The sequence below is a fragment of the Neomonachus schauinslandi genome, chromosome 1 (genome assembly GCF_002201575.2).
Source record: "Neomonachus schauinslandi chromosome 1, ASM220157v2, whole genome shotgun sequence".
Taxonomy (NCBI): Eukaryota; Metazoa; Chordata; class Mammalia; order Carnivora; family Phocidae; genus Neomonachus; species Neomonachus schauinslandi.
Window position 1 is genome coordinate 209,962,290 of NC_058403.1, and position 23,948 is coordinate 209,986,237.

At 53.1% G+C, this 23,948-nt stretch overlaps 2 protein-coding genes across 4 annotated transcripts; one reads left to right on the forward strand and one right to left on the reverse strand.

Annotated features, from left to right (window-relative positions):
* Positions 1-14: 14 nt before the first annotated feature.
* On the reverse strand, positions 15-12,770 carry LOC110594057 (adenylate kinase isoenzyme 1). The gene is made up of 5 exons (XM_044913121.1): positions 12,749-12,770; positions 10,832-11,031; positions 10,143-10,256; positions 851-1,045; positions 15-83 (listed from the first exon to the last, which is right to left on the reverse strand). The coding sequence occupies exons 1-5, from the start codon at positions 12,768-12,770 to the stop codon at positions 15-17; spliced, it is 600 nt and encodes a 199-aa protein (XP_044769056.1).
* GTF2F1 (general transcription factor IIF subunit 1) lies at positions 12,632-22,383 on the forward strand. Of its 3 annotated transcripts, none has more exons than XM_021705034.1 (12): positions 12,632-13,015; positions 13,097-13,143; positions 13,688-13,760; positions 17,307-17,500; positions 18,467-18,637; positions 20,161-20,345; positions 20,907-21,060; positions 21,153-21,334; positions 21,455-21,528; positions 21,608-21,746; positions 21,928-22,045; positions 22,128-22,383. In XM_021705034.1, exons 1-12 carry the CDS (start codon positions 13,004-13,006, stop codon positions 22,330-22,332), a joined length of 1,554 nt encoding a protein of 517 aa, XP_021560709.1. In that variant the 5' UTR covers positions 12,632-13,003; the 3' UTR covers positions 22,333-22,383. The 3 variants fall into 3 exon arrangements, with proteins under 3 accessions (XP_021560709.1, XP_021560711.1, XP_021560710.1); XM_021705036.1 differs by having other exon boundaries at positions 21,611-21,746; XM_021705035.1 differs by having other exon boundaries at positions 21,156-21,334.
* The last annotated feature ends 1,565 nt before the right edge of the window (positions 22,384-23,948 follow it).

Here is a 23,948-nt window from a genome sequence, read left to right on the forward strand (position 1 = left end):
CCCAGCCCCTCCCATCACTGCAGGCTTTCAATGACAGAACAGCACTTAGCAAAAATGTTTTCTGGAGCTGCTTCTGCCAAGATCTAGAGGAGGGGGAGTGAAGGGTCAGTGCTGAGTCACAGCAGGGACACCGTCCTCCTCCCCTCCAAAAAGGGGGAAGCAGGTTAGCAGGCCTCTAATAAAGTGCAGGCAAAAAGTCTCGAGGTGCAGTGTCAGGGCCATGCAAGTGAGGGGAGAGGGAAATGGGTCGGGAAGGCTGCAACACAATGTTACATGTCACTAGCAGCTGGCCAGAGGTGCGGTCCCTTGGAGCAGGCCATAGGAGGGCAGAAGGTGGGGGGAATTGCCTGCCCCACCTCACCCGGCCCCCGCCCTCCCTTCCCAACCTCGTTGGTCAAAACTAGTTCCACAAGACACCCTCCTTTCAGCCTCATCTCACACTCCTGCCTTCAGCCGGAAATGGGGACAACAAAGTTTAATGTCTTCATAGACGGGTCACTTTAAGATAGGCCTACCTTCCCCCTGGGGAATGTATATGGCTGGACTTGAGCTGTGGTTCACCAATTGTTAGGTTCACCTAACCTTATATTTTGTAGATACATTCTAAAATGTATTTAATGTTGCAGCTTTGGAGACATTGTTTAGACTTCAAATGTCATGGCCGGAAGGCCACGCCCTGTGCCCATACTGCCGAAAGGAAGGAATGGAAGTTCCCCAATTTCCCAGTGTACACAGTGGGGAGACAGGCCCAGAGAGGTCCAGGATGTGGGCCACGGCATGACCCCTGCCTTGTTCCCCTGGGGAGTCAGTCGGTGGGGCAGGAGGTGAGTGGCAAGCAGGGAGTACCTACATTACAGAGCAGGTTCTTCTGCTGATAGAAGGTCAAGACTGGCTCACACAGCGTGTAGTACGTCTCCAGGCGCTGGCGGATGGCCGACTCACAGTCATCTGCCCGGTGCTCTATGCGGCCCTGGCGCAGCGCTCTCCGAACCATCGTGTCCATGGAGCAGTCAAACATGATGACGATGTCTGGGGCCCGGCCCACCTAGGCACCAGCAAAAGGGGCTGGGTGAGGAAGGGCCTAGGTGCAGTGTCTCCCTGACCCCTCTACCCTGAGATCAGGAGTCTAGAATTGTGTGGGCCCCCTGGGTTCATCTGATTTTTTAGCTCCAAGTTAGTGTTTACATATTTATTTTTTGAGATAGGTAGGACCTTGGCAGAAGCTCATAAGTAAACAACACTAACAGGGAAGAGTGAAGACTTCCTCACCATCCCCAGCCACCCAGTTTCACCCTCCCTGGAGGCAACTCCTTCCTGGAGTTACCTACTATTAGGGGCATATACTGTAAAAGCAAATGGGCTCCGATGTCCTTTTTTCTCCTTTTTTATACAAGTGGTGAAGATACTGATTTGCCTTCGACTTCACTCAGTATAACTGGAGATGTTTCCATACTGGCCCATAAGGAGGTTCCAACTGTATGGATGTACCATGACTTAGTTCTAGGCCGATGGCTATTTGGATTGAAATATTTCTTCTAAGATGGATTTAAGCATTCCAGATACTTCCGCTGGGTAAGGTACAAGAGCCCCCAGCTCAGGGGCGCCTGGGTGACTCAGTTGTTAAGTATCTGCCTTCGGCTCAGGTCATGATCCCAGGGGCCTGGGATGGAGGCCCGCATCGGGCTTGCTGCTCAGCCGGAAGCCTGCTTCTCCCTCTCCCACTCCCCCTGCTTGTGTTCCCTCTCTCCCTGTCTCTCTCTGTCAAATAAATAAATAAAATCTTAAATAAAAAAAAAAAAAGCCCCCAGCTCACCATTACCCATACTGCTGCTCTGACCTCCCTGACTGGTCTCAAGGAGACCTTTCTAGATCTCCATGTCTGCCCACCGTAAGCTCTACCTCCTACAAGTTCCTCCAGAATTTCGTTGTAAAATAGACTTCAAAGATGCGTTAAAAAAAAAAAATTACAACCAAGTGGGATTCATTCCAGAAAGCAAGGATGGTTCAATACAATTTATTGTATGAACCTCTGAGGGAAAAGGCATATGATCCTCCTCATAAACACAGAAAGGGCAATTAACAAAATAGAGCATGCATTCCAGATTTTTAAAGAGGCTAGGAATTGATAAATATCTTTAGCCAGCATCTTTTTTTTTTTTTAAGATTTTATTTATTTATTTGACAGAGAGAGACACAGCGAGAGAGGGAACACAAGCAGGGGGAGTGGGAGAGGGAGAAGCAGGCCTCCCGCAGAGCAGGAAGCCCGATGCGGGGCTCGATCCCAGGACCCCAGGATCACGACCTGAGCCGAAGGCAGACGCCTAATGACCGAGCCACCGAGGCACCCTTCAGCCAGCATCTTAATGGAAATTTGCTTTCCCTCTGAAATTGGGAACAAGACAAAATTGCCCACTCTTGCTCCTATGACTTAATAAGGTATGAGATTAGCTAAAGCAATGAGATAAAAGAAATCACTTTGAGAAACCTGAATTTGAAAGAAGGGAGGTAGAACCATGTCTGTTTGCAGGTGATGTGATTATATTTCTGGAAAACTCAAGAAAATCAATACATAAACCAGTATAGACTTAAGAAGATTTGATAAAATATTTGCTAAAAATAACAGGATATAACACTAACACACAGAGGTCAATAGTCTACATGTATACAAAAATCACCAGTTAGAAAAGAAGACCCCATTTACAACAGCAACAAAATGAAATATAAAATGCTCAGACAAAACTTTTCCAAAAATGTGCAAAGTCTTAAGGACAATCTTTAAGGAAAACTTGGATAAGATTTAACTCAAAGGAGACTTGAACAAAAGAAAGATAAAAATGTGCATGGATAGGAAGACCACATCATAAAGGTGAGAGTTCCTGAATTAGTTTGTAGTTTCAACACGATAACATATTTTTAGTTGAATTGGCTGACTCTAACATTCGTATACAAAATCAAACACGCGGGGATGTCCAGGAGAACCTAGGCAAAGAAAACCAATGGATAGTAGGGGTGGGAGAGGAGGTATTGAACCCTAACATATTAAAGGCTAATAAAGCTGCCGTAACTCAAACAGCGGGATAAAGGGCACAGGGGGATAAAGAGACCCCTGGAACAGAGTAGCATCCATAAACTGACCCAAGTGAATATGGAAAGTTGTTACATGGTGAGGGTGGCATCCCAAATAAATGGAGAAAGCACAGCCTATTAACTAGAGGATCCTGGAACAACTGGATCACGATGTGGAAAAAGGTCAAATTGAACCCTTACCTCATTCCAAAAACTAGGATAAGTCCCAAATGGATCAGAGATACCAATGTAAGAAATAAGGTCATACAAGTACTAAATTAACCATGAGTAGATATCCCTTATAAGCCTAGGATTGGTGGGGGGGGGGTGATCTTAAAATCCCGAAGAAATAACAAAATATGATAAATTTGATTAAAAATTTAAAAACAATTTTCGCATGACAGAAAGATACCATAAAGCAAAGTCAAAAGATAACTGACAAACTGGGGGGGAAAGACTTGCAATATAGCCCAATATATAAAGAGTTCCTAGAAATCAAGAAGAAGAGACCAACTCTCTGTCAGAAAAAAATAAGTGAATAAAACTAAAGATATAAAGAGCACACAAAAGAAATAAAAATGGCCCTTAAACTTTGAGGAAGATGTTCAGCCTCACTCATAGTAAGAGAAAGGCCCATTTAAACTACCCCAAAACACCATTTTGCACCTAAGCAGGGTGACAAACATTCAAAAGTTTGGCAGCATCCTCTGCTGGTGTGGGTGTGAGGAAAGGACACTTTCACGTTTCGCTGGTGGCAATGCAAAACAAAGACCGTGGTGATAGCTAGCAAAATGACCCACATGTTTCTCTTTAGTCTAAAAACCCACTCCAAAGAACCTATTGGAAAGATAACTAGCAAAAAAAGAAAAGAAAAGAAATGCCATGCAGAGGTTATTTAGTCTTGCATTGTTTGTGGTGCACAAGACTGCCAACAGCTTTTTGTCTTCCAATATGTTGTCCGACAATTTATTGTCAGTGGGAGATCAGCGGGATAAACGATGGCAGTGCCACACCTTGGAACAGAAAGGGGACAAGGAAGTCTTTGGTGCCCATAGGAGATCTGCAGGATATATTGTAAAGTTAAAAAAAAAAATGGGGCGCCTGGGTGGCTCAGTTGGTTGGGCGACTGCCTTCGGCTCAGGTCATGATCCTGGAGTCCCGGGATCGAGTCCCACATCGGGTTCCCTGCTCGGCGGGGAGTCTGCTTCTCCCTCTGACCCTCCCCCCTCTCATGTGCTCTCTCTCATTCTCTCTGTCTCAAATAAATAAATAAAATCTTAAAAAAAAAAAAATGAAGACAAGTATATACAGAACGATAGTTTTTGTGTGAGGAGGAAGATCTCTCTCTCTTTCACACACACACACACACACACACACACACACATACTGGCTTTATATTTGCAAAAAGAAACACCAGAAAGACAAACTAAACACTACTGAAAATGGTTGCCCATGGGGGTTGGGGACGGACAGGAATGGCCGGAAATGAGCTCTCTCCAGCGTACCTTTTTATGTGGCTCTGACTTTGGATTCATTAAATAATACGCAAATTCAAAAGTTAAATTTAACAAAGCAATCCGTAAATATCCAAAACCAAACCGAAACAAATGTACCCAACTGAGTGTTATTGTCATGCATTAACTACGCAGAGAAAATAATTATTTCGGGCAACTCGGCGTTTTTTGTGTACATCCACAGTGAGGAATATTACAATGGAAATCAGAGCCGCAGAGAAATCTTAAACTTCCTTCAGTCGTTTTGGTCTTAGTAGTTAATATGGGTACATTCCTTGGAAACTATTTTGCATCTGATGGAATAATGCGAATGACGGTGTTCATGGTTTTAGGAGTCCAGTGTTTTGGGAAAGAGAAGAAGGCACAGTCATGGTAAGTGTGAACTGGAAACATCAGTATGAACTTGTGATATTTTTTTTCCCCTTTCACAAGTTTGTGTTTTCCAGCTCTGTCCCCTGAAAAGGCCTGGAAACGGTGGCAATGGGCACCCCTGGCCCCCAGAGTGGACGCCACTCAGAAAGGGCTCCTTCAAGGCATGGCCAGTTCTAGGATTCAGCAGGAAGTGTGAAAGGTGGCGGAGGGGGCGGATCGGGGCTGTGTCAGAGGACACACATGTCAGCGAGAAAGGGTGCCCCCTGGCCACCGATGCGACAGCTCTCACATCAACAGCGACAAAGACCCGTGAGTTCCTAGCGATGAGAGAGAACAAAACAAGGAAGGCAAAGCAGACCAACCTCGTGGGCGCCATTGGAAGGAAACAGGACACTGACGCCTCAGTCTGAAAAATAGCCTTCGTCGAGGAAGGAGACCCCAACAGCCCTTGATGAGGAAAGAGATTTCTTCTTTAGGGAAGGATTCCCGCTAATCAATGTGGAAAACATGACCATAAGACAAAAATCGCTGTCTCAAAATAGATAAATCTTAAAAAAAAGAAAAATCAAGGTGTCCACCCGGCTAGTTCCTTCTGCGACTCCTTTCCTGGGCTTTTCCCTGTGTCCTCCCTCTGTGTGTGTCCGTATCCTAATCTCTTCTCATAAGGACACTGGTCGGATTGGATCAGGGCCCACCCTCATGACCTCTTTTGACTTGCTCACCTCTTTAAAGACCCTCTCTCCACCCATAGTCCCATTCTGAGGTCCTAGAGGTGAGGGCTTCCACATACAAATTTGGGGGACACGCTTCCAGCCATTACGGACCCCTCCCTAAAGGCAGTGGCAGCCGGGCACGTGGGAGCCTCCTGGAAATTACGCAAGACAAGAAGTACTGAACCACAGTGCTCTACGCCAAATTCACCCTGCTTCATCTGCCACCACGTAGGGGAGGAGCCAAACCCTGAGGAGCACAGAATGTCATGCAATTGGATGGACATCGTCAGAATTGGACAAATGTCACAGAAATGCAAGCACGACACATACTCTGTTTTCCCACTTTCTCAAGTCCACCCCGTGTCTCAGTGAGCATTCGGGGGCCCGATTCCTCCAAAATAACACACTCAAACACATTTAAGAGATAATCCAACCAGGGCAGAGACAACTAAGCATTGTGTGCCACCCGACACACAGTTCCCGTCAATGCCTACAAAACCTGCTTGAAGAAATGGCATCTGAGTCCCCAGCGAGCAAGACTCTAGACACACTACCGATTGATAGATCTAGTGGAGAGAGGAACGTGGTAAAGAATGCTTTGCAATCAGCAAAATCCAGGCTGTGCGAAATAAGGAGACCCAAGGCCGTGGCTTCTTCCATAAACCCAACAGCAAGGAAAACAGAAGCAGCCGCGACGGAAGGAGCGCCGACTGATGACAAGGACCGTGAGACATAGCGACCCACTGCACTGTCAGCCTTACTTAAATCCTCATTAAAACCAGACGTAAGAAGACAAAGATTTTGAAGATGTTCACGGAAATTTGAATATCAATCAGTTGTTTGAGGACATGAGAGATATTAACGTGGGACAATGGGAAGTGTTTTGATTTTGCAAAAATCTTCATCTTTTGGAAAATATATACAAAAATATTTACGGATTCAAAAACACGCGCACAGACACCCAATGTATTGAACGTGAATCTGAGTGGGTCGGTAGTTAATTTTGCGTGTGCAGCACAAATGAAGGATAGAGGGACGAGTTAAGGAATACCACGAGGCAGGAAGCCCCTGGACAAATCCGAACAAATCAGAATCCCAGGCTCTCTGGTGAGTCAAAGGCAGGAGGGAAGCAAGAAAGGCCGACGACCTGCCTTGGATTAGGAGACACCTAGCGAGGTGTGGGCCTCGTTTTCCTCGCAAATCTAACCTTATGGAAACCAAAGAGACATTCTTCAGACACTGGGGAAATTCAGAGGTGGCCTGGGCATCGAATGGTCTCGAGGCATGAATGTTAACCATCTCAGGAGCGTCTGGATGAGGGAGCGCCCAGAAATGGGACCTGGAATCTGCTTCAAAGCACACAATCGGCCACTGTAACAAGACTCTTTTGTGTGTGTGTGTGTGTGTGTGTGTGTGTTTTAAAGATTTTATTTATTTGAGAGAGCGAGAGAGAGAGCAAGGGGGAGGGGCAAAGGGAGAGGGAGAAACAGGCTCCCCGTTGAGCAGGGAGCCTGACGTGGAGCTCGATCCCAGGACCCCAGGATCATGACCTGAGCCCAAGGCAGATGCTTCACCAACTGAGCCACCCAGGCGCCCGCGACAAGATGTGCTGGCACAGATAAGGCAAGTGTGGCCAGACCTCGATGATGGTTTGATCTGGGGACGTGGAGATCCCTTAGATCGTTCCAGTTGTGTGCGTGTTTGAAATCTGGCACCAGAGATACCAAAGATGGCCTCGTGGGTTTTTCCACTCAGGGAGCACGTGCACACACGAGCGCACAAGCGAGTCCCCTTCCTGGTGAGGACAGTGAACAGGACGTGGGTGCCTTCATCCTCCTGGGTGCTTCCGAGTGCAAGGCTTCGCGGCGTCAATTTGCACTTCAAGGTCAGTGCTGTTACTTACAACACTGCATTCCCCCAAATGCCTTTTCGGGAGCACTTCGGGAAATAGAAAGAGAGCATCCCTTGCTCCGGAGGCAACTAAAATCAAATACGCAGCAACGCTAACAGCCTGGTTGTGATACTGGACGATGCCACCCCCCTGGGGGGAACTGGGTGAAGGGTACAGGGCAATTTCCCGTGAGCCTCTAATTAACAAAAAAAATTTTTTTAAATATGTAATTATTTAAAAGTCTTCTTCTGTGAACAGGGGAGTTTCCCTGCAGGTGGCACTTTTGGGAGAAGCATGGACCCAGAGAAATGGGTCCTGTGTCTGGGCATTTCAGGGAGACTGGTCACGGATGCTCCAAGCAAGACCAACCTGACAATAAGCATCGGAGCTGCACGTGGTTATCTGGTCCTCCTCGCCGCCCCTTGTGCAGAGTGCCTCCTGGTGGGGAGTCCCCGTGTGCTCATTTGACATAGGTCACCCACCCCGGGGCCTCGGCTCCCTGGAGCTGTGTTCTCAGACAGGTGCACAAGTGACCGAATCAATCTTGGAAACAGACAGGAAACTGTCTCGGGAATCAGCCTTCCCCATCTCCCCACATCGAGGAGATGCCTGTAGCACTTCTGTCCATATGCACAGATGAGGACACTGAGGCTTGGGAGGCCGAGTCTCGTGCGAGTCACAGACGGGTGGAGAAAGTGACTGAGTGTGACCCGAGCTCCATACGCGCATCCGCATCAGAGACCGCCCTAAAAGAGACACTCCAGCCCAGCAGGGTCGGGATGGAAGGACCAAGCTGGGTGCCTCCGGGGACCCCCGGACAGACCTAAGGCAGGGGCCTCCAGGGTCCTCAAAGGCCAACAGGGGCCTGGCAGCTCGCAGAGATCTAGAAAATTCTCCACAAAGAAAAGCCACTCTCCTAACCCAGAGCCCTGTTTCATTTTTGCACTTTTGGCAGCCACACGGGCACAAGAGGAAAGCATGCGTTCTGTTCCTCTTAGCATAAAACCCCAACACAAGCATGATCCTACATGGCAGATGGCGCTCGGCCTCCGTGATGGAGAGGCAACCTTCCGCAGGTGTAATGGGGAGACCACCAGGAGGCGGAGAAGGGTCCCCCGCTGACGTAGTTAAAATCTAGGCCTTGGAACCAATTGCTGTGGTGTATGGCCTGCGTCCACCACCTAAATTATGTGATCCCGGGCAAGTCACCCAATCCCTCTGTAAAAAAGCAGGATGCTGATGGTGCAAGAAAGATTTTTCTGGAACATTCCGAAAGATCAGAGCTCCTCCGTGTAGTGTCAAGAACAGCGCTGGGCTCAGGATAAAGCTCAAGATGCATTCATGCTGCTGTTGCCATGGGGACATGCAGGCCCTGTGCCTGCCAAGTCAGGCGATTTTCAAGGGAAGCTGGGAGTTTTGATGTGGCATCTCCCGAGTTTCGAAGCTTGGCCTTAAAAACCTGTAGAGTCCAAACGGAACCCATTGGTGGACCACATGGGGCCTGAGGGTCATGGGTGTGCAGCTTCTGGTCTGAGACTCTGTGGCACCTGTGGAGTCCGCTGAGCTGGCATCGAGGGCTGGGGCCTACTGTAGGCTGGGCGCCGGCCCAGGACTGAGAGATTCATGAGCCCGGCCTTTGCCCTCAGAGCGCCCAGACCAGGAGAGGGAGCCCAATATTTGCCCTGCGAGTCACTTCGATGAGCCCGACAGAAATTGCTCCCAAGCAGGTGCAGACAGAGGGCAGGGCCCCACCTGCCCCAGCCCTGGGCAACCTCTGTTTGATTCCCACCTGGACTTCTTTAAAGGCATTTCGACCCTATCTGGCAAGTTCCGGGAAAAGCCTGGAGGCTGACAATCTGCCAGTTTCTCTTGTCCTGCTCGGCTGTTTCCAGACGCTCCAGCCATGGCTGTCCCGGTATGTGGATGGGCCTTCTCGTGATGTCAGCGGTGCTGGCCTGCAGAAGTAACCTGAAGAAAGGTAGTCCAACTCGCCAGCACCGGCTGGCTCCTCCTTGCACAGCTCAGTTGTCCGATGTCCTCACTTCGAGGAGGCCAATGGGGACCACCTAACCCAAACAGCCCATTGAGTCCCTCCAGGATGTCATTCTGTCTCCGGCTCTTGACTGCATTTACTGCTGCCAGAAACGTCTCTCTTTTGTTCAGCAAGTCATGCATTGGTCAGTGCCTGTCTACTGGCATCCGAAGAGCAGGGACTGAGCCTGTCCCATGAACTCCTAAGGACAGAGCCTGTTCTCAAACTATTTGGGGACAGGTGGTTAAATACATAGATGAACGAATAACTATACTCCATCCTTATGGCCCAGAGATGATGCTAAATCCACGTGCTACTCAGTGGGCAGATAATCTATGTGCAGGAAGATATTAATATGACTTTGTCCCGGCCAGCTCACCAGGTTCTAGAAGCTTCCAACAGTCTCCTGACTGTCCCTTGACAATATAAAACGCCATTGCCCCCTTGCCATCTCCTCTCCCCCGAGTCTCACCCCTTCTGGACTCCATCCGAGGTGGGGAGGGAGGAGTGGCTTCACACCTCACCACACACTCACACCCCCTGGGGTCACTCACAATGCGCTCAAACTCCTTTGCCTGCCTCAGCTCCCGCGGGAAGCCGTCAATGAGGAAGCCCCGGCTCTCCGGGCGAGATAACATGGCGTTGCTGATCATGTCTAGGATGATGCCCTGGGAAGGAAAAGGGTGGCGGCTTCAGTGCTCCAGGGTCCCTCACCTACATGGCCACCTTGTCAAGTTCTCTCTCTCGGTTTGGACTTCAGGTGAATCCAGGGAGTACCTGCCCTCCCCAGGGCCTGGGATTCTGGGTCTGCTCTGGTGTCCTGGGGCCACTCTGATGCACAGAGCCCATCTACTGGGCAAGTGGCTACTGTGTGCCAGGTACAGGGGTGACCTTCATTTTACAGGTGAGGAAACAGGTACAGAAGGGGCCGGTGATAGAGACGCCCAAGGTCACAAAAGGAATAAATACTAGCAAACTTTACCAAGTGCTTGTGAAGTGCCAGGCACTTTGCCACGTGCTTTATAGGAATGACATCAGCCAACACTCACTACAGACTCCTGCTGTGGGTCCAGCTGGTCTCCCCTTTTTACAGGTGAGGACACGGAGACTCAGGCAGCAAGGCAGTGGCCAGGCCAGGAGCCGTGGCCTTCTGGGCCTATCTGCTTCCACAGGGCTTCCAGGGAAGCTCATCCTAATGTACTCCCTTCTTCTTCCCTCTGCCCCGGAGCCTGTGAGCTCTCACCATGGGCACCAGGAGCCCCTGCAGCATGATGTCATGGATCTTCCAGCCCTGCTGGGTGCTGCGTTGGGCCTCCTGCCGCAGCAGCTGGCCCAGCCCCACATGGCAGAAGCCATATTTGGTCGCCATGTTCTTGCACTGTGTCCCTTTGCCACAACCTGGGCCGCCCATCACGAAGATGATCAGGGGGGACTTGAGGATGTCTGGGGGGCCCAGGGAAGAGGTGGGGAGAGGGTTTGGTGCCTGCAGGGACCAGCACGCACCGATGTGACTGTGTCCACAGCCTAGTGTGTGTCCTTGGTGAGTGACACTGGACACGGGTCTCCTGGCATACCCACTTTTGCCCTAGGGTGGCATCTGGGGGTGCATATCCATGCCTAATGGTATATCCAGGCATGGCATGCATTAGTGCTGTTATGGGTCGCTGTGAAGCAGATGTGAACTTGAGCAGGCCTGGCCCTCTGCACACAGCATCTCCTTGAAGAATCTCAATGACTCTATCATCCCATTCTACAGTTGCGGAAACAGGCTCAGAGCAGGGCAGGAACTCGCCCATCCTCCAGACCATCCCACACCACCCTTCTCTTCCTCCACTCTGCTCTAGCCCCAGTGGCCTCTTCCGTCCCTTAAACTTGCCAAACTCAGCCCTCTCCTGATGTCCCCCCTCCACTACCTTCAGGTCACAGCCCCCCCCCATCAGGCTTTCTCTAAGAGACTCCCTCCCCATCATTCCATCCCAGAGCTCCATTTCTTCCATAGCAGCGGCCATGATCAGCGATGATTTTGCCTGTTTACTTGTTCTTGTCTGTCTCCGCCGCCAGACTCTATACTCCATGAGGGCAAGGACTGTTTCTGTCTTGCTGGTCCCTATGTTTCTATTAATTGGCACAGTTCCTGACTTATAGTAGTGGGTGATGAATAAATGAACATCCACGGCTACCAGGAATGCCCATGGAGTGCAGTAGTTTATAATGCAATGTTGGTGTCTTGCTTCCCTCCGCCTTGGCTTAGTGAATTCCTAGCAACTCACAGGGCCCAGCTTAAATCTCCCCTCCTCCCTGAGACCTGAGACCCGGTTCTTCTTTCCCTGTGGCAGCCCTGTTCCCTCCTGCTTGTAGATGCCATTTTCTGAGACTGTCTCCTTCACTACACTCTCATCTCCAGGCCAGGGAGCAATAGTTTGACACATTCACCCTGGAGTGCCCAGAACCCCGCACAGCAGGTGCCCAAGTGGATCAGCATGGCTGATCCTTGAGCATGTGCAGTTGTGTTACTATCACGGGGGGGGGGGGGGGGGGGGGCACGCCGGAGTTGGGGGGGTGGGCCCCCGCCCCCCCCTCCCCCCCCCCCGGCCCCCTTCCCCCCCCCCGCCCGTGAGCCAGCCGCCCCCGCGATGTTACCCTTCTCCTGGGGTCTCAGGGCCCTGCCCATCTGAGGCAGCTTGGACCTCCACAGACCCATCCCACCAGGGGCCCGTGGGGTGGTCGCGCCCCATCCCCACCCAGGCCCTGACTCCTCCTGGTTCGGCTCAACGTCACAAGGGCCCGATCATTTGGCGAGATGATGAAGTGTCCCCGGGGCAGAAGGAGGAAATGAACCCAAAGAGGCTCAGGTGGAGCCGCAGCACCTTGCTGCGGAAGAGGCCTCGGTCGCTATGGTGACGCGCCCTCCTTGGACTCACTTCCGGAGTGGAGTGGCGCATGCGCTGGGCGCCCGAGAGCTCGAGAGGAAGGCTAGTTTCTCCCTCCCCTCCCAGGATGCCCAGCGGTTCCGGGTGTGACGTCGAGGGAGGTGTGGCCGCAGGGCTGATTAAATTAACCGTGCTATATAGCGAGGCGAGACCCCGCGCGAGCGGCAGACGGTGTGATTTCTAGCTCGGGTTCGGGTTGGGCTCTTCCCTCTGGAAGGAGACAGGGGTACGTGAGGCGGAGGAGGTTGTCATCGCGACGCGGCCCGAGTTTCGCTTCCAGGTTAGGCGCAGGCGCAGACGCAGACGTGGCCGGAGTGGTCCCCGAGACGGAAGGCCGACTGAGCACCGCTTCTGGGGAGCTGCTCCCGGGATCGGTGGCACCTCGGGCTTGGGGTCCTCGATCGGGGCCAGAGAGCCGACACCGCGAGGGCGGCTTCCCCGGGACCGAGGGACGCGGACCGGACCCGAACCACCGATCGTCACCCATGGCGGCCCTCGTGAGTATGCGGCGGAGCTGGGGGATCCCGGCGGCGGCCTCTGCGACCCTTCACTCACCGTCCTTCCTTCTGTACCCGCAGGGCCCCAGCAGCCAGAACGTCACTGAGTATGTCGTTCGAGTTCCCAAGTAAGTCCCTGAGCCCTCTTCCCACTTCCCCCGAGAAGGGATCAAAACCTTGCTGAGCTTCTAGGCAAGCCCGGCACCTCTTGTGATTCTCCCTCCTAACTAGCAGGGACCTGGGGACAGGGCTCGGGTTGAGCCGAAGCCTTTCTGGGGGCATCCAGTGTTTTGAACAGAAGGAATGAATGAATAAGTACATTAATAGACGGTAGGATGCAGCCTCCTGGTCAGGAATGCCTTTTCCCCAGTTGTGACTCCTTTGTTGGTCCTCTGGAAACCCGCTTCCAGGATTTTTCTCCTCTGGGAAACATTCCCTGCCTGCCCTCCCCCATCCCCAGGGCAGAATTCCCCATCATTCCCACATCTTGGGCTCCCCCAGATCTTTGTGCCTCCTTCTGCTCTTCTTCAGCACGGGTTGGGGGAGTATGGATCTGTTCCTTGACAGACTGGGAACCCCTGAGGGCTTTTGTGGGTCCCCAGCATTGCTGAGCCAGGGAGTGTTTGTTAAATGAATGAAGGACTGAGCACTGCCTCTTCTTGCCCATTCCAGAAACACAACTAAGAAATATAACATCATGGCCTTCAATGCAGCTGATAAAGTCAACTTCGCTACCTGGAATCAGGTAAGCCCCTGTGAGTGCGAGAACCTGATCCTGCACTTGGCGGTTGCAGTAGATGCTTAGTTATAGTAGTAACTGAGGCTTGGTTTCCTCTATGTGCCCTGAGTGGAGATGAGATGATGTACTAAGGCCCAGGCTGAGCTGCTGGGTATCCCTGTGAGGAAGATTTGGCAGGCCCCACAGGAGGCCTTGTGAAAGGAGAATATTTATAATTTGTGTCCACTGACAGGCATTTTTGGTCTGGAGTTATCTGGGCAAGGGAGGGGGCTGCATCCTGCAGATGGTTTTTGGAAGCTGTCTCTCTCCATTGGTGCTGCTATGGCAGAATACCCCAGACCGGATGGCTTATAAACAACACACGTTTGTTTCTCACAGTTCTGAAGGCTGGGAAGTCCAAGATCAAGGTGCCAGCAGATAGATTTTTGGTCTGGTGAGGGTCTGCCTCCTGGTTCATGGATGGCTGTCTTTTTACTGTATGCTCACATGGCAGAAGGGGTGAGGGAGCCCCCTGGGCCTCTCTCCTAAGGGCACTCATCTCATTCACGAGGGCTCCATCCTCATGACCTAATCCCCTTCCCAAGGCCCCACCTCCCGAAGCCATCACCCTGGGGGTTAGGTTTCAACGTATGCATTTTGGGGTGGAACACCAACATTCAGTCTATAACAGAAGCCATTTAAGGGTTTTAAACAGGGCAATTATAGTGATCTGGGTGCTGTCAGGAGACAGGCTGTGGGATCAAGTGAAGACAAAGGGTGTGTAGGGTGGAGGCGTCAGCTGGGGTCCAGACGAGTGACCTTTGGGCCTGGAGCAAACAGCAGTTATGAGAAGTGGGTGGATTCTAGTGTGTTTCGAAGTGGAGCCAACATGATTTGTTAATGATTGGATGTTGAGGGGTGACAGGGCCAGATGGATGGAGTATTTGGGAACTCTGGTCCCGACATCATATATTAGACATCCAGGAGGAGACGGGAAATACGCAGTTGAGCCTATGAGTTGGGAGACTGGCAGGGGGCATCTGGGCATTTGGAGTGGCATTTAAAGCCACGGAGCCTGATCCGGCCCAGCAGAGGAGTTGGCCCCACGTCTAAAGTCGGCAGCTTCAGACCTTCGCTCAGTTTGGCGGCTCCTACTGCTCAATCTTGTTTTCCAGCACAGGTCTCTCTTTGGACTGTTTTTAAACATCACTTCATCTAGTTGAGCAAATGAGGCCATTGGACATTGGGCAGGTGAATGCTTGCTCAGGGCACCCTCTTCCCTTGTAGGGTGCCTGCCTCCCTGCATCTCCAGCTGCACACCCATTCATATACAAACTAACATGCTTCCCCAAACTCTGGTCTTACCTAAATTATCCAGAGAGGGTGCAGAGTTTCCAAATCCCTGATCACTCAGTGGGGGGACATCCTTTATCACTAATCATCTAAGAGAGAAATAACCCACCCATCAGGGATACCCAGCCCCCAAACAACACTCATCGCTAAGAAGAATAACTTGGCAAATACTTTGGGAACATACCACCTTCCATCCCTCATTAAGTAGGAGGGCCTTTCTCCCCCGACCCATGAGAACCCAGAGGAGCCCCTCAGTCACCCATCATCTTGAGGTGCAGCACCTGAGTAGTTATCACCTCTTGAGATACGTGACCTCCTAGCCACTAGGAACTTGGGGGTTACACATACCCCATTCCCTGATCATCATGGGGGGACATCACTCATCACTCCTTGTTTTGACCTCCCGGAGGTCACACCCCCTGAAAATCTAGTCACGGGGAGATACAGCCCCCAGAATTCTCGTTGACTAAGAGGCATACTCCCTAAAAAACTTAGGAGGAGGATTACATTCCCTGGGGAAAAACGAATCCTCTGGGTTGTCACTAATCACCCGAGGGAGGGGGCAGGTACAGGCGTCTAAGTGCTGTCAACCATGAGGGACATCCCCTCCCCCAGTAGCTGCTCCCCACCCCCCGCCACCTGTGAGCGGAACCCCCCCCCCCCCCCGCCCCCCCCCCCCCCCCCCCTCCGATGGGTTCTGCCCCCCCCCCCCCCCGCAAATGCATTCTTTGCAGCAGCTGTCCCCAGAGACCGCCCCCTGGGCCAGTGGTGAACCAGCCCGGCAAGGGCCCTGCCCTCTGGGGTGACCGCCTTCAGATAATCAGGCCTGTTTACCCGCCTTTAGTAATGAGGCACACCCTGAGCTGGGTTCCAGAAAAGGAGGTGCAGGAAGGACACTGATTCCTCCCATCCCCTGGGGGTGCCCTGATTCTGGCCTCAGCCTGGGTAGCTTGACCTGGGATCAAAGGCTAGCTTGGGGGGCAGCTGAGTGGCTCAGTCATTAAGCGTCTGCCTTTGGCTCAGGTCATGATCCCAGGGTTCTGGGATCAAGCCCCGCATCAGGCTCCCTGATCCTCAGGAAGCCTGCTTCTCCCTCTCCCACTCCTCCTGCTTGTGATCCCTCTCTCGTTGTGTCTCTGTCAAATAAATAAATAAAATCTTTAAAAAAAAAAAAAGGCTAGCTTGGTAGCCGTTTTCCCTCCTATTTCGAAGCTTTTGTTCCATCGTCCTCTAGCTTGTGGTGGTGTTGGCTGTTGAGAATTTCCACCATCCTCATTCTTGTCCTTTATATCAGGGGTCAGCAGGCTTTTTCTTGAAGGACCAGCTAATTATTATGCTTGGCTTTGTTGGCTGGTGTCTGGCGCAGCCCTTCTGTCCCGCCCCGCCCTGTACACAGTAAAGACACAACGCTATGTAAATGAGTGGGCATGGCTGCACGCTAATAAAACTTTGCTTCCCCCCCACCCCCCAACCCCCCATCCCCACCACTTCCTGGATGCCTGTAGGATCTTCTTGTTCCCAGCCATCTGAAATCTCTTGACGGGGAAGTAACATTGGTCGTCTTGCCTTTTCCAGCTAACAGGTCTTCGCAATTGTTCCATACTCTTGCCTCCTCTTTTTGGCTGTTTGCTCTTCCGTTGTGTGGAGGCGGCCGTGTGTATTAAGCGAGTCCCCTGCTGATGGGCATTAGATTCACTTCCGGTCTTTTGCTGCCGCAGCCAGTGGCCCTGTGTGTGTGGCATTTCACCTCCGCTGTCTGGAGGAGGCAGCTTGAGGGTAAGCAGCGTGTGCAGCTTAGAATTTCTAACTGCTGCTGAATTGCCTGGAGATCCAAATCTGGAAAGCAGCCTTCAATGGTGTCTAAATGCAGACAGAGAAGAAGAGTGGGCCGGTTCCAAGCAGGTTGTTTTCATTGTTTTTGCTTTTGTCCTCTCACCAGAATGATCCATTTTGTTTTTGTTTTTTTTTAACTGTTTATTTAGAAATAGTTTCAGACTTTGAAAAGCTGCAAAATAGACATAGTGTGAGGCTTACCCACCTCCCTTCACCCAGATGCACAGAGAGCCAGTATTCTACCCCTTTTTTTCATTTTGCTAAGCAGGAGGTTGGCTTTGAATGTCTGCAGCTCAGCCTGGGAGAAGGGGGTAAGGGGTGTTCTTGCGGGGGCGGGCACCCTGCTGAAAGCGTCTTTTTCCTGCCTGCCCTGCCCTGTTGCCCCAGGCCCGGCTGGAGCGAGACCTGAGCAACAAGAAGATTTACCAAGAGGAGGAGATGCCTGAGTCTGGCGCGGGCAGCGAGTTCAACCGCAAGCTTCGCGAGGAGGCGAGGAGGAAGAAGTATGGCATCGTCCTTAAGGAGTTCCGGCCCGAGGACCAGCCGTGGCTGCTCCGCGTCAATGGCAAATCAGGCAGAAAGTAAGGGTGGCGCAGTGAGTGCCTCCCGCGTCCCCCTTGTGTCCTAACTCCGTGGGACGTCCTCTCTCAACTCCCGTGGCTCTCGGGGGGTTTTATTTCTGAAGATGAACCAAGCCGGTGCTCATGCAGGAGCTCTAGGGACCAGGGTGTGGGAAGCCTGAGAACCCGCCCTGACCACACACAGCAAGGGGCTGCCTGGAGGCAGGGTTGTGAGGATTGGGAGGTCAGGTGGATGAAGGGCACTGCAGGAAGAACAGCATGCACAAAAGCACGGAATGGCCTGCAGAGCTCTAGGGACTGTCACAGGGCGGGTGGATAGTGCAGGACAGTGGATGCCAGGATGCTGCTGGACTGTGGGTGGGCCGGGGCCCTGGGGAACCTTGAAGGTTATAGGCAGGGAAAGGGCACTCTGTAAGACTTCCCAGACTTTGAGGGCAGAGAAGGGTGAGGGTAGAGGCCAGGAGGAGGCTAGTAGTAGTTCAGGCATGAGGAGGAACGTGGAGGCAAATCCGGAGGGGTCTGACTGCAGGGCTCCTGTTTCACAGCTAATCTATCATGGTCCTTCCAGAAATGAGGGGAGCCCTGAGCTCGCTCTGTGAGGTGGGGAGTGCTGGGCCTGCTTTCCAGACGTGGAAATCAAGGCTCACACAGTTGAAGGGCCAGCCCAGGGTCTCCCGACCTTGAATTTTTTTTTAAGATTTTATTTATTTATTTGAGAGAGAACGTGAGGGCAGGGAAGAGCAGAGGGAGAGGGACAAGCAGACTCCCCGCTGAGTGCGGAGCCTGATGTGGGGCTCAGTCTGAGGATCTCGAACCAAAGTCAGACACTTAACCAACTGAGCCACCCAGGCGCCCCTGGATTTTGCTCAGAGAACCCAGGTGGTTTTGGAGAGGGCGGAGGCCAGGGGGCATAGGCCGGCAAGGGGCTGGTCCTGAGGACCAGGCTGTGACCATGACTCTCTGCAGGTTCAAGGGCATAAAAAAGGGAGGTGTGACAGAGAACACGTCCTACTACATCTTCACCCAGTGCCCTGACGGGGCCTTTGAGGCCTTCCCCGTGCATAACTGGTATAACTTCACGCCTCTGGCCCGGCATCGCACACTCACTGCTGAAGAGGCCGAGGAGGAGTGGGAGAGGTGAGTGAGCCTGGGCAGGCCTGGAGGGAGGCAGGACCCAGACATTGTCCTCTCCCAGCTCCCCAGAAGGGGGCTGAAACACTTGGAAATGGGGTGTGTCACCATAGCCTTCTGTGTGGCTGGGAGCTGGGTACTCAGTGGTGACCAAGCCACACTCCACCAGGCCCTCGGGGAGCTCCCAGTTCAGTGGGGGAGACAGACACGGAAGCATCAGGGACACACAGGGCCCTGAGAGAGCTGAGGAGGGGGTAGCTGAGCTGAGCCCTGGAGCAGGAATTGGCAGAGCAGGGGAGGTTCTCCCTGGCCCACTTGGCTTCCCCCAGGCAAGAAGGCTATGGCTTGACCAACTACAAGTAAGATCTATATAATGTAAAGTTTACCATTTAACCATTTTTAAGTATCCACTTCAATGGCAGTAAGTACATTCACATGGTTGTACAGCCATCACCATCATCCATCTCCAGAACTTTCTCATCTTCCCATACTGAGATTCAGTCCCCATTAAACAGTAACTTTTTGTCCCCCTCCCCTGGCTCCCACCATTCCACTTTCCATCTCTGAGTTCGACCTTTCTAGGGACCTCATATGAGTGGGATCATGCAGTATTTGTCTTTTTGTGACTAGCATATTTAATTCAGCATAATGTCTTCAAAGTTCATCCATATTGTAGCATACGTCAGTGTTTCATTCCTTTTTTTTAATTAAAAATAGTTTTAATTGTAAAAAACACATAAAACTTACCATCTTAACCATTTTTAAGTGTACCACTCAGTAGCGTTAAGTCCACTCACAGTCTTCTGCAACAGAAGAATGTCACTCCTTTTCACGCCACTGTTGAACTTTGTGCTATTAGATACAATCGTAAGATTTTCCTTAGATGCAGTCCTATTTTTTAAAACTTTTATCACCATGGTAAATGGAAACACCAGTCTTGTTTGTCATAAAAACAAAGGCACCCATAAACTACCATAAAAACACATGGATGTGCGGGCACCTGGGTGGCTCAGTTGGTTAAGTGACTGCCTTTGGCTCAGGTCATGATCCTGGAGTCCCTGGATCGAGTCCCGCATCGGGCTCCCTGCTCGGCAGGGAGTCTGCTTCTCCCTCTGACCCTCCCCCCTCTCATGTGCTTGCTCTCTCTCATTCTCTCTCAAATAAATAAATAAAATCTTTAAAAAAAAAAAAAAAAAAACCACATGGATGTGAATACATTGTGGCCAAATTCTGTTGCCTGAGAAAGGCCCTGAGTTTGAGAGAGATGCTGGGATACCAACACCACACTGAGACCTTCTCCTTGAGGGACACGGCAGAGAGGGAATTGAAGGGCCACCTCTCCCCATGTGATTTCAGGGTGTTCCATGCCATGGTTGTGAGTCCTCTGAGGTCATATCATCCCTCAGATCACCTAAGTCCTGTCTGTGGTTCCCCTTTGGGGAGCGCCTGGTGGAGATGCAAGGGGAAGGCCAGGTATCTGGAACCAGGCCCCTTGTCACCCCCCACTGCACCCCTCCCCCTGCCCACAGGAGAAACAAAGTCCTGAACCACTTCAGCATCATGCAGCAGCGGCGGCTCAAGGATCAGGACCAGGATGAGGAAGATGAGGAGAAGGAGAAGCGTAGCCGCAAGAAGGCCAGTGAGCTGCGCATCCACGACCTGGAGGATGACCTGGAGATGTCATCTGACGACAGCGAGGCCAGTGGTGAGGAAGGTGAGGCCGGTGGAGCCCCCTGGGTGGCTGGGTCGTACTTTGTCAAGGTGTCTTGAGTGATGACTCAGGGAGGTTAATGCCACTGAAGGAAAGTTTACTCACTCACAGCCCGCTGGGAATGAGAGCATGACACAGCAGGCTCCATGGGCCCCTGGGGAAGCACCAGAGTTGGTAGGAGGCAGAAAGGAGTGACAGGAAGGTCTCAGCGGTGGCCTTTATCGGGATTTCCACGGGATGGGCAATGCAGGGGGTGGGGGCGAACAACTTCCAGATCGGCCAGTTCAAATAATCCTGACAGGCCCTGGGCTACAGGGGTGGTTTCTGGTTTCTGGCACCCGGTACCCGGTCCTGGGGGCTGTAGGGAAGAAGATGATGGCCCTGAGTATGAGAGTGAGAGTGAGGGAGTTGGGGGTGGAGACTTGGACTGGTCGTGTTTGTGCGTGAGAGGCGAGTGCTTGGGGGAGTCTCTCCCTGGTTAGTGCGGGGCCCCAAGATGTCCAGACATCCTCGGATATGCCAAACAGGATGAGTACCAGCCTGAGCCCCGCTCTACTTCCCCAGGTGGTAGAGCCCCCAAGGCCAAGAAGAAGGCACCACCCACCAAGGGGGGCAAGAAGAAGAAGAAAAAGAAGGGGTCCGATGATGAGGCGTTCGAAGACAGCGACGACGGGGATTTTGAGGGCCAGGAGGTGGACTACATGTCCGACGGCTCGAGGTGAGGCGGGCAGTGGGCGGGAGGCTGCTGGGAGGCCTGGGCCGGCCTGGCCCATGCGTTCCCTCACCCTCTGCCCGCCCTCTGTCTTCCAGCAGCTCCCAGGATGAGCTGGAGGGCAAGCCCAAGGTCACCCAGCAGGAGGAGGGCCCCAAGGGCGTAGACGAACAGAGCGAAAGCAGCGAGGAGAGTGAGGAGGAGAAGCCGCCGGAGGAGGACAAGGAGGAGGAGGAGGAGAAGAAGGTGCCCACACCTCAGGAGAAGAAGCGCAGGAAGGGTAGGTCCCCTCCCCGCTTCCCGGGTCCTCCCCCTCCCTCACTCCCAGAGCCCCTTACCTGAGGTCCAGCTGGGGTGGGCGGGCACCGTGGCACTGACGTCCCTCCTCCGGCCCGAACAGACAGCAGCGACGAGTCGGACAGCTCGGAGGAGAGCGACATCGACAGCGAGGCGTCCTCGGCCCTCTTCATGGCGGTAAGGCCCAGCCCCGGGGCGGGAGCTGGTGGGCGGCTGTCCTGTCTCTAGACTCACATCCCCGACCCGATCTCCGCAGAAGAAGAAGACGCCCCCCAAGAGGGAGCGGAGGCCGTCGGGAGGCAGCTCGCGGGGCAACAGCCGGCCGGGCACACCCAGCGCGGAGAGCGGCAGCACGTCGTCCACCCTGCGGGCGGCCGCCAACAAGCTGGAGCAGGGTGAGCAGCCCCGTCCCTGTCTGCCTCCACTTGCTGTCCACCCGCGGTCCCTCGTCCTGCCTCGGGACCGGAAGCCTGGCCGCCCCAAGCCCCCTGCACAGGGGCCCTGGTACCCCTCCGCCTGGGCGCGCAGGGGTGCAGCTGCCGGGCACGGGACTCAGCCCCGCCCCTGCTCCCCCAGGCAAGCGGACGAACGAGACGCCGGTGGCCAAGCGCTTGCGGCTGGACCCCGGGCCCCAGAGCCTGTCAGGGAAGTCGACCCCTCAGCCCCAGTCTGGGAAGTCGACCCCCAGCAGCGGGTAAGTTGGCGAGGGCGGCAGGGCCAGGGCAGGGGCGTGCGGGAGCCTCCTGCTGACGCCCGCCCTGCCCTCGGCTCCTCAGTGACGTGCAGGTGACCGAGGACGCCGTGCGCCGCTATCTGACACGGAAGCCCATGACCACCAAGGACCTGCTGAAGAAGTTCCAGACGAAGAAGACAGGGCTGAGCAGCGAGCAGACGGTGAACGTGCTCGCCCAGATCCTCAAGAGGCTCAACCCCGAGCGCAAGATGATCAGCGACAAGATGCACTTCTCCCTCAAGGAGTGACGGGCTCTGGCGCCCACCCACCTGCCCAATAAACAAGCTCCGTCTCCAGAACTTCCTGGGTGCTCACATTGTCTGGCCCCTGCTCCCCAAATCCCAGAGCCCCGCCTTGTCAATTCCAAATCACCCCGGGCAGTTTTCTCAGCGGAGGTCTCTTCCTCTCATGGGCCCCTCCCTCTGGAACCTTCCGCTGCCCCTTAGAGCCTGTTCCTCTTGGTCCTCAGCCTGTCGCACTCACTGAGCATCCACCCCACATGGGCACGTGGGCTGTCTCTCCAGCTCTGGCTTCTGGTTCTGTGTTTAGTTGTAGCTGGTCCCCCTTAGCCCATGAAGTGCTTCGCTTCCATGACTGTTCTCCAGTCCTTGAATCATCTTTGCTTCCTTTTCAGATCAGCTGGTCTGTTTTGCGTGCCTTGCCCCTAATGCTTTTGATCCCTTCTTTCACATTTTTGTTTTAAGCATCTGTCTTATGGTCTCTGCCAGACACCTGGTTCCTGAAACTCGCGGGCATCCTGTGTTACCTTCTGATTCCTCTTCACGATCGATTGTTGTGTTTTATAACTTTGAATGGGGACCTGAGGCCGGCTCAGGGGTTCTGTGGGGGCCTCTTGGGCAGTCGGCTTTGCAGGCCAATCCTGCAGGTGCTTTTTTGCCTTTGCTCCCTCCCACCCAGGTGGCCCAGGAGCCCTGGGCTGAGCCCGGGTTAGGTGGTTCTCAGCTGGTGGGCTCTGGCCCAACGTGGCCACGACATCCCAAACCTTTTTGTTGCTGATGTTGGCACCTGGGCCCTGTTTTTCAGCTTTCCAGCGATGTTTCTAGGGCTCCCCTTATTTCTAACAACTTAGTTATGCATTTATTTTATCTTGCGTTGCCGGCGTTCTGCCTTGGGAAGGCTTTTTGAGTTCGTGGACAGTTTCATTGAGGGAAATGGAATTTGGCCGTGGTGCCACTTTTGAACCCCTGTTCTGTGTGATCGGCTGGAGGGAGGGGGGCAGGATGTGGGGCTTCCGCCTTGCCCGAGGCTGGATACTGGGTGGAAAACGTCTCCACCCAGTTCCACAGGCCCTTGGCCGCCGAGCAGAGATGCCAGAGATGACAGGCTAATTCCTAGGAATGTCCCAGGTCCAACCAGCCTCCCTCCCCATCCTTCCGCCAGGCCTTTTGGGGGCAGCAGGAAAGCAGTGTTGCCCCTGACCCCGCGATTTTACCCCTGGCCTCCCTGCCACGGGCCTGAGGTCTGTGGCCTCCCCAACCGGGCCGGCCCATGTGCCCCAGTGGGTAGGTGCAAGGGCCTTGTGTTCAGCAGCATCTGGCTTAAAATCCTGCCAGTGTTTAATTCTGGGCCACTTTGGCCAAGTGACAGTTTTTGTCTGAAGGTGGTCCCAACAAGCACCACAGTAACCACACCAGCAGGATGCAAAGTTTGGGTTACTCCCAGTCTTACTAACCTGGAAAGCGGCTCCTGAGCCTGTCTGTGCTCACCTGTGTAGGGCAAGTTCCCGAGCCCGTGTTTTCCTGGGGGAGGAGGGAGGTGACTGGCAGTTTCCAGAGCAAAGGCTCAGCTGCTGCGGGTTTGCACCCCTCCCCACAGCCTGGGGTGTACCTGCGTCACACACATA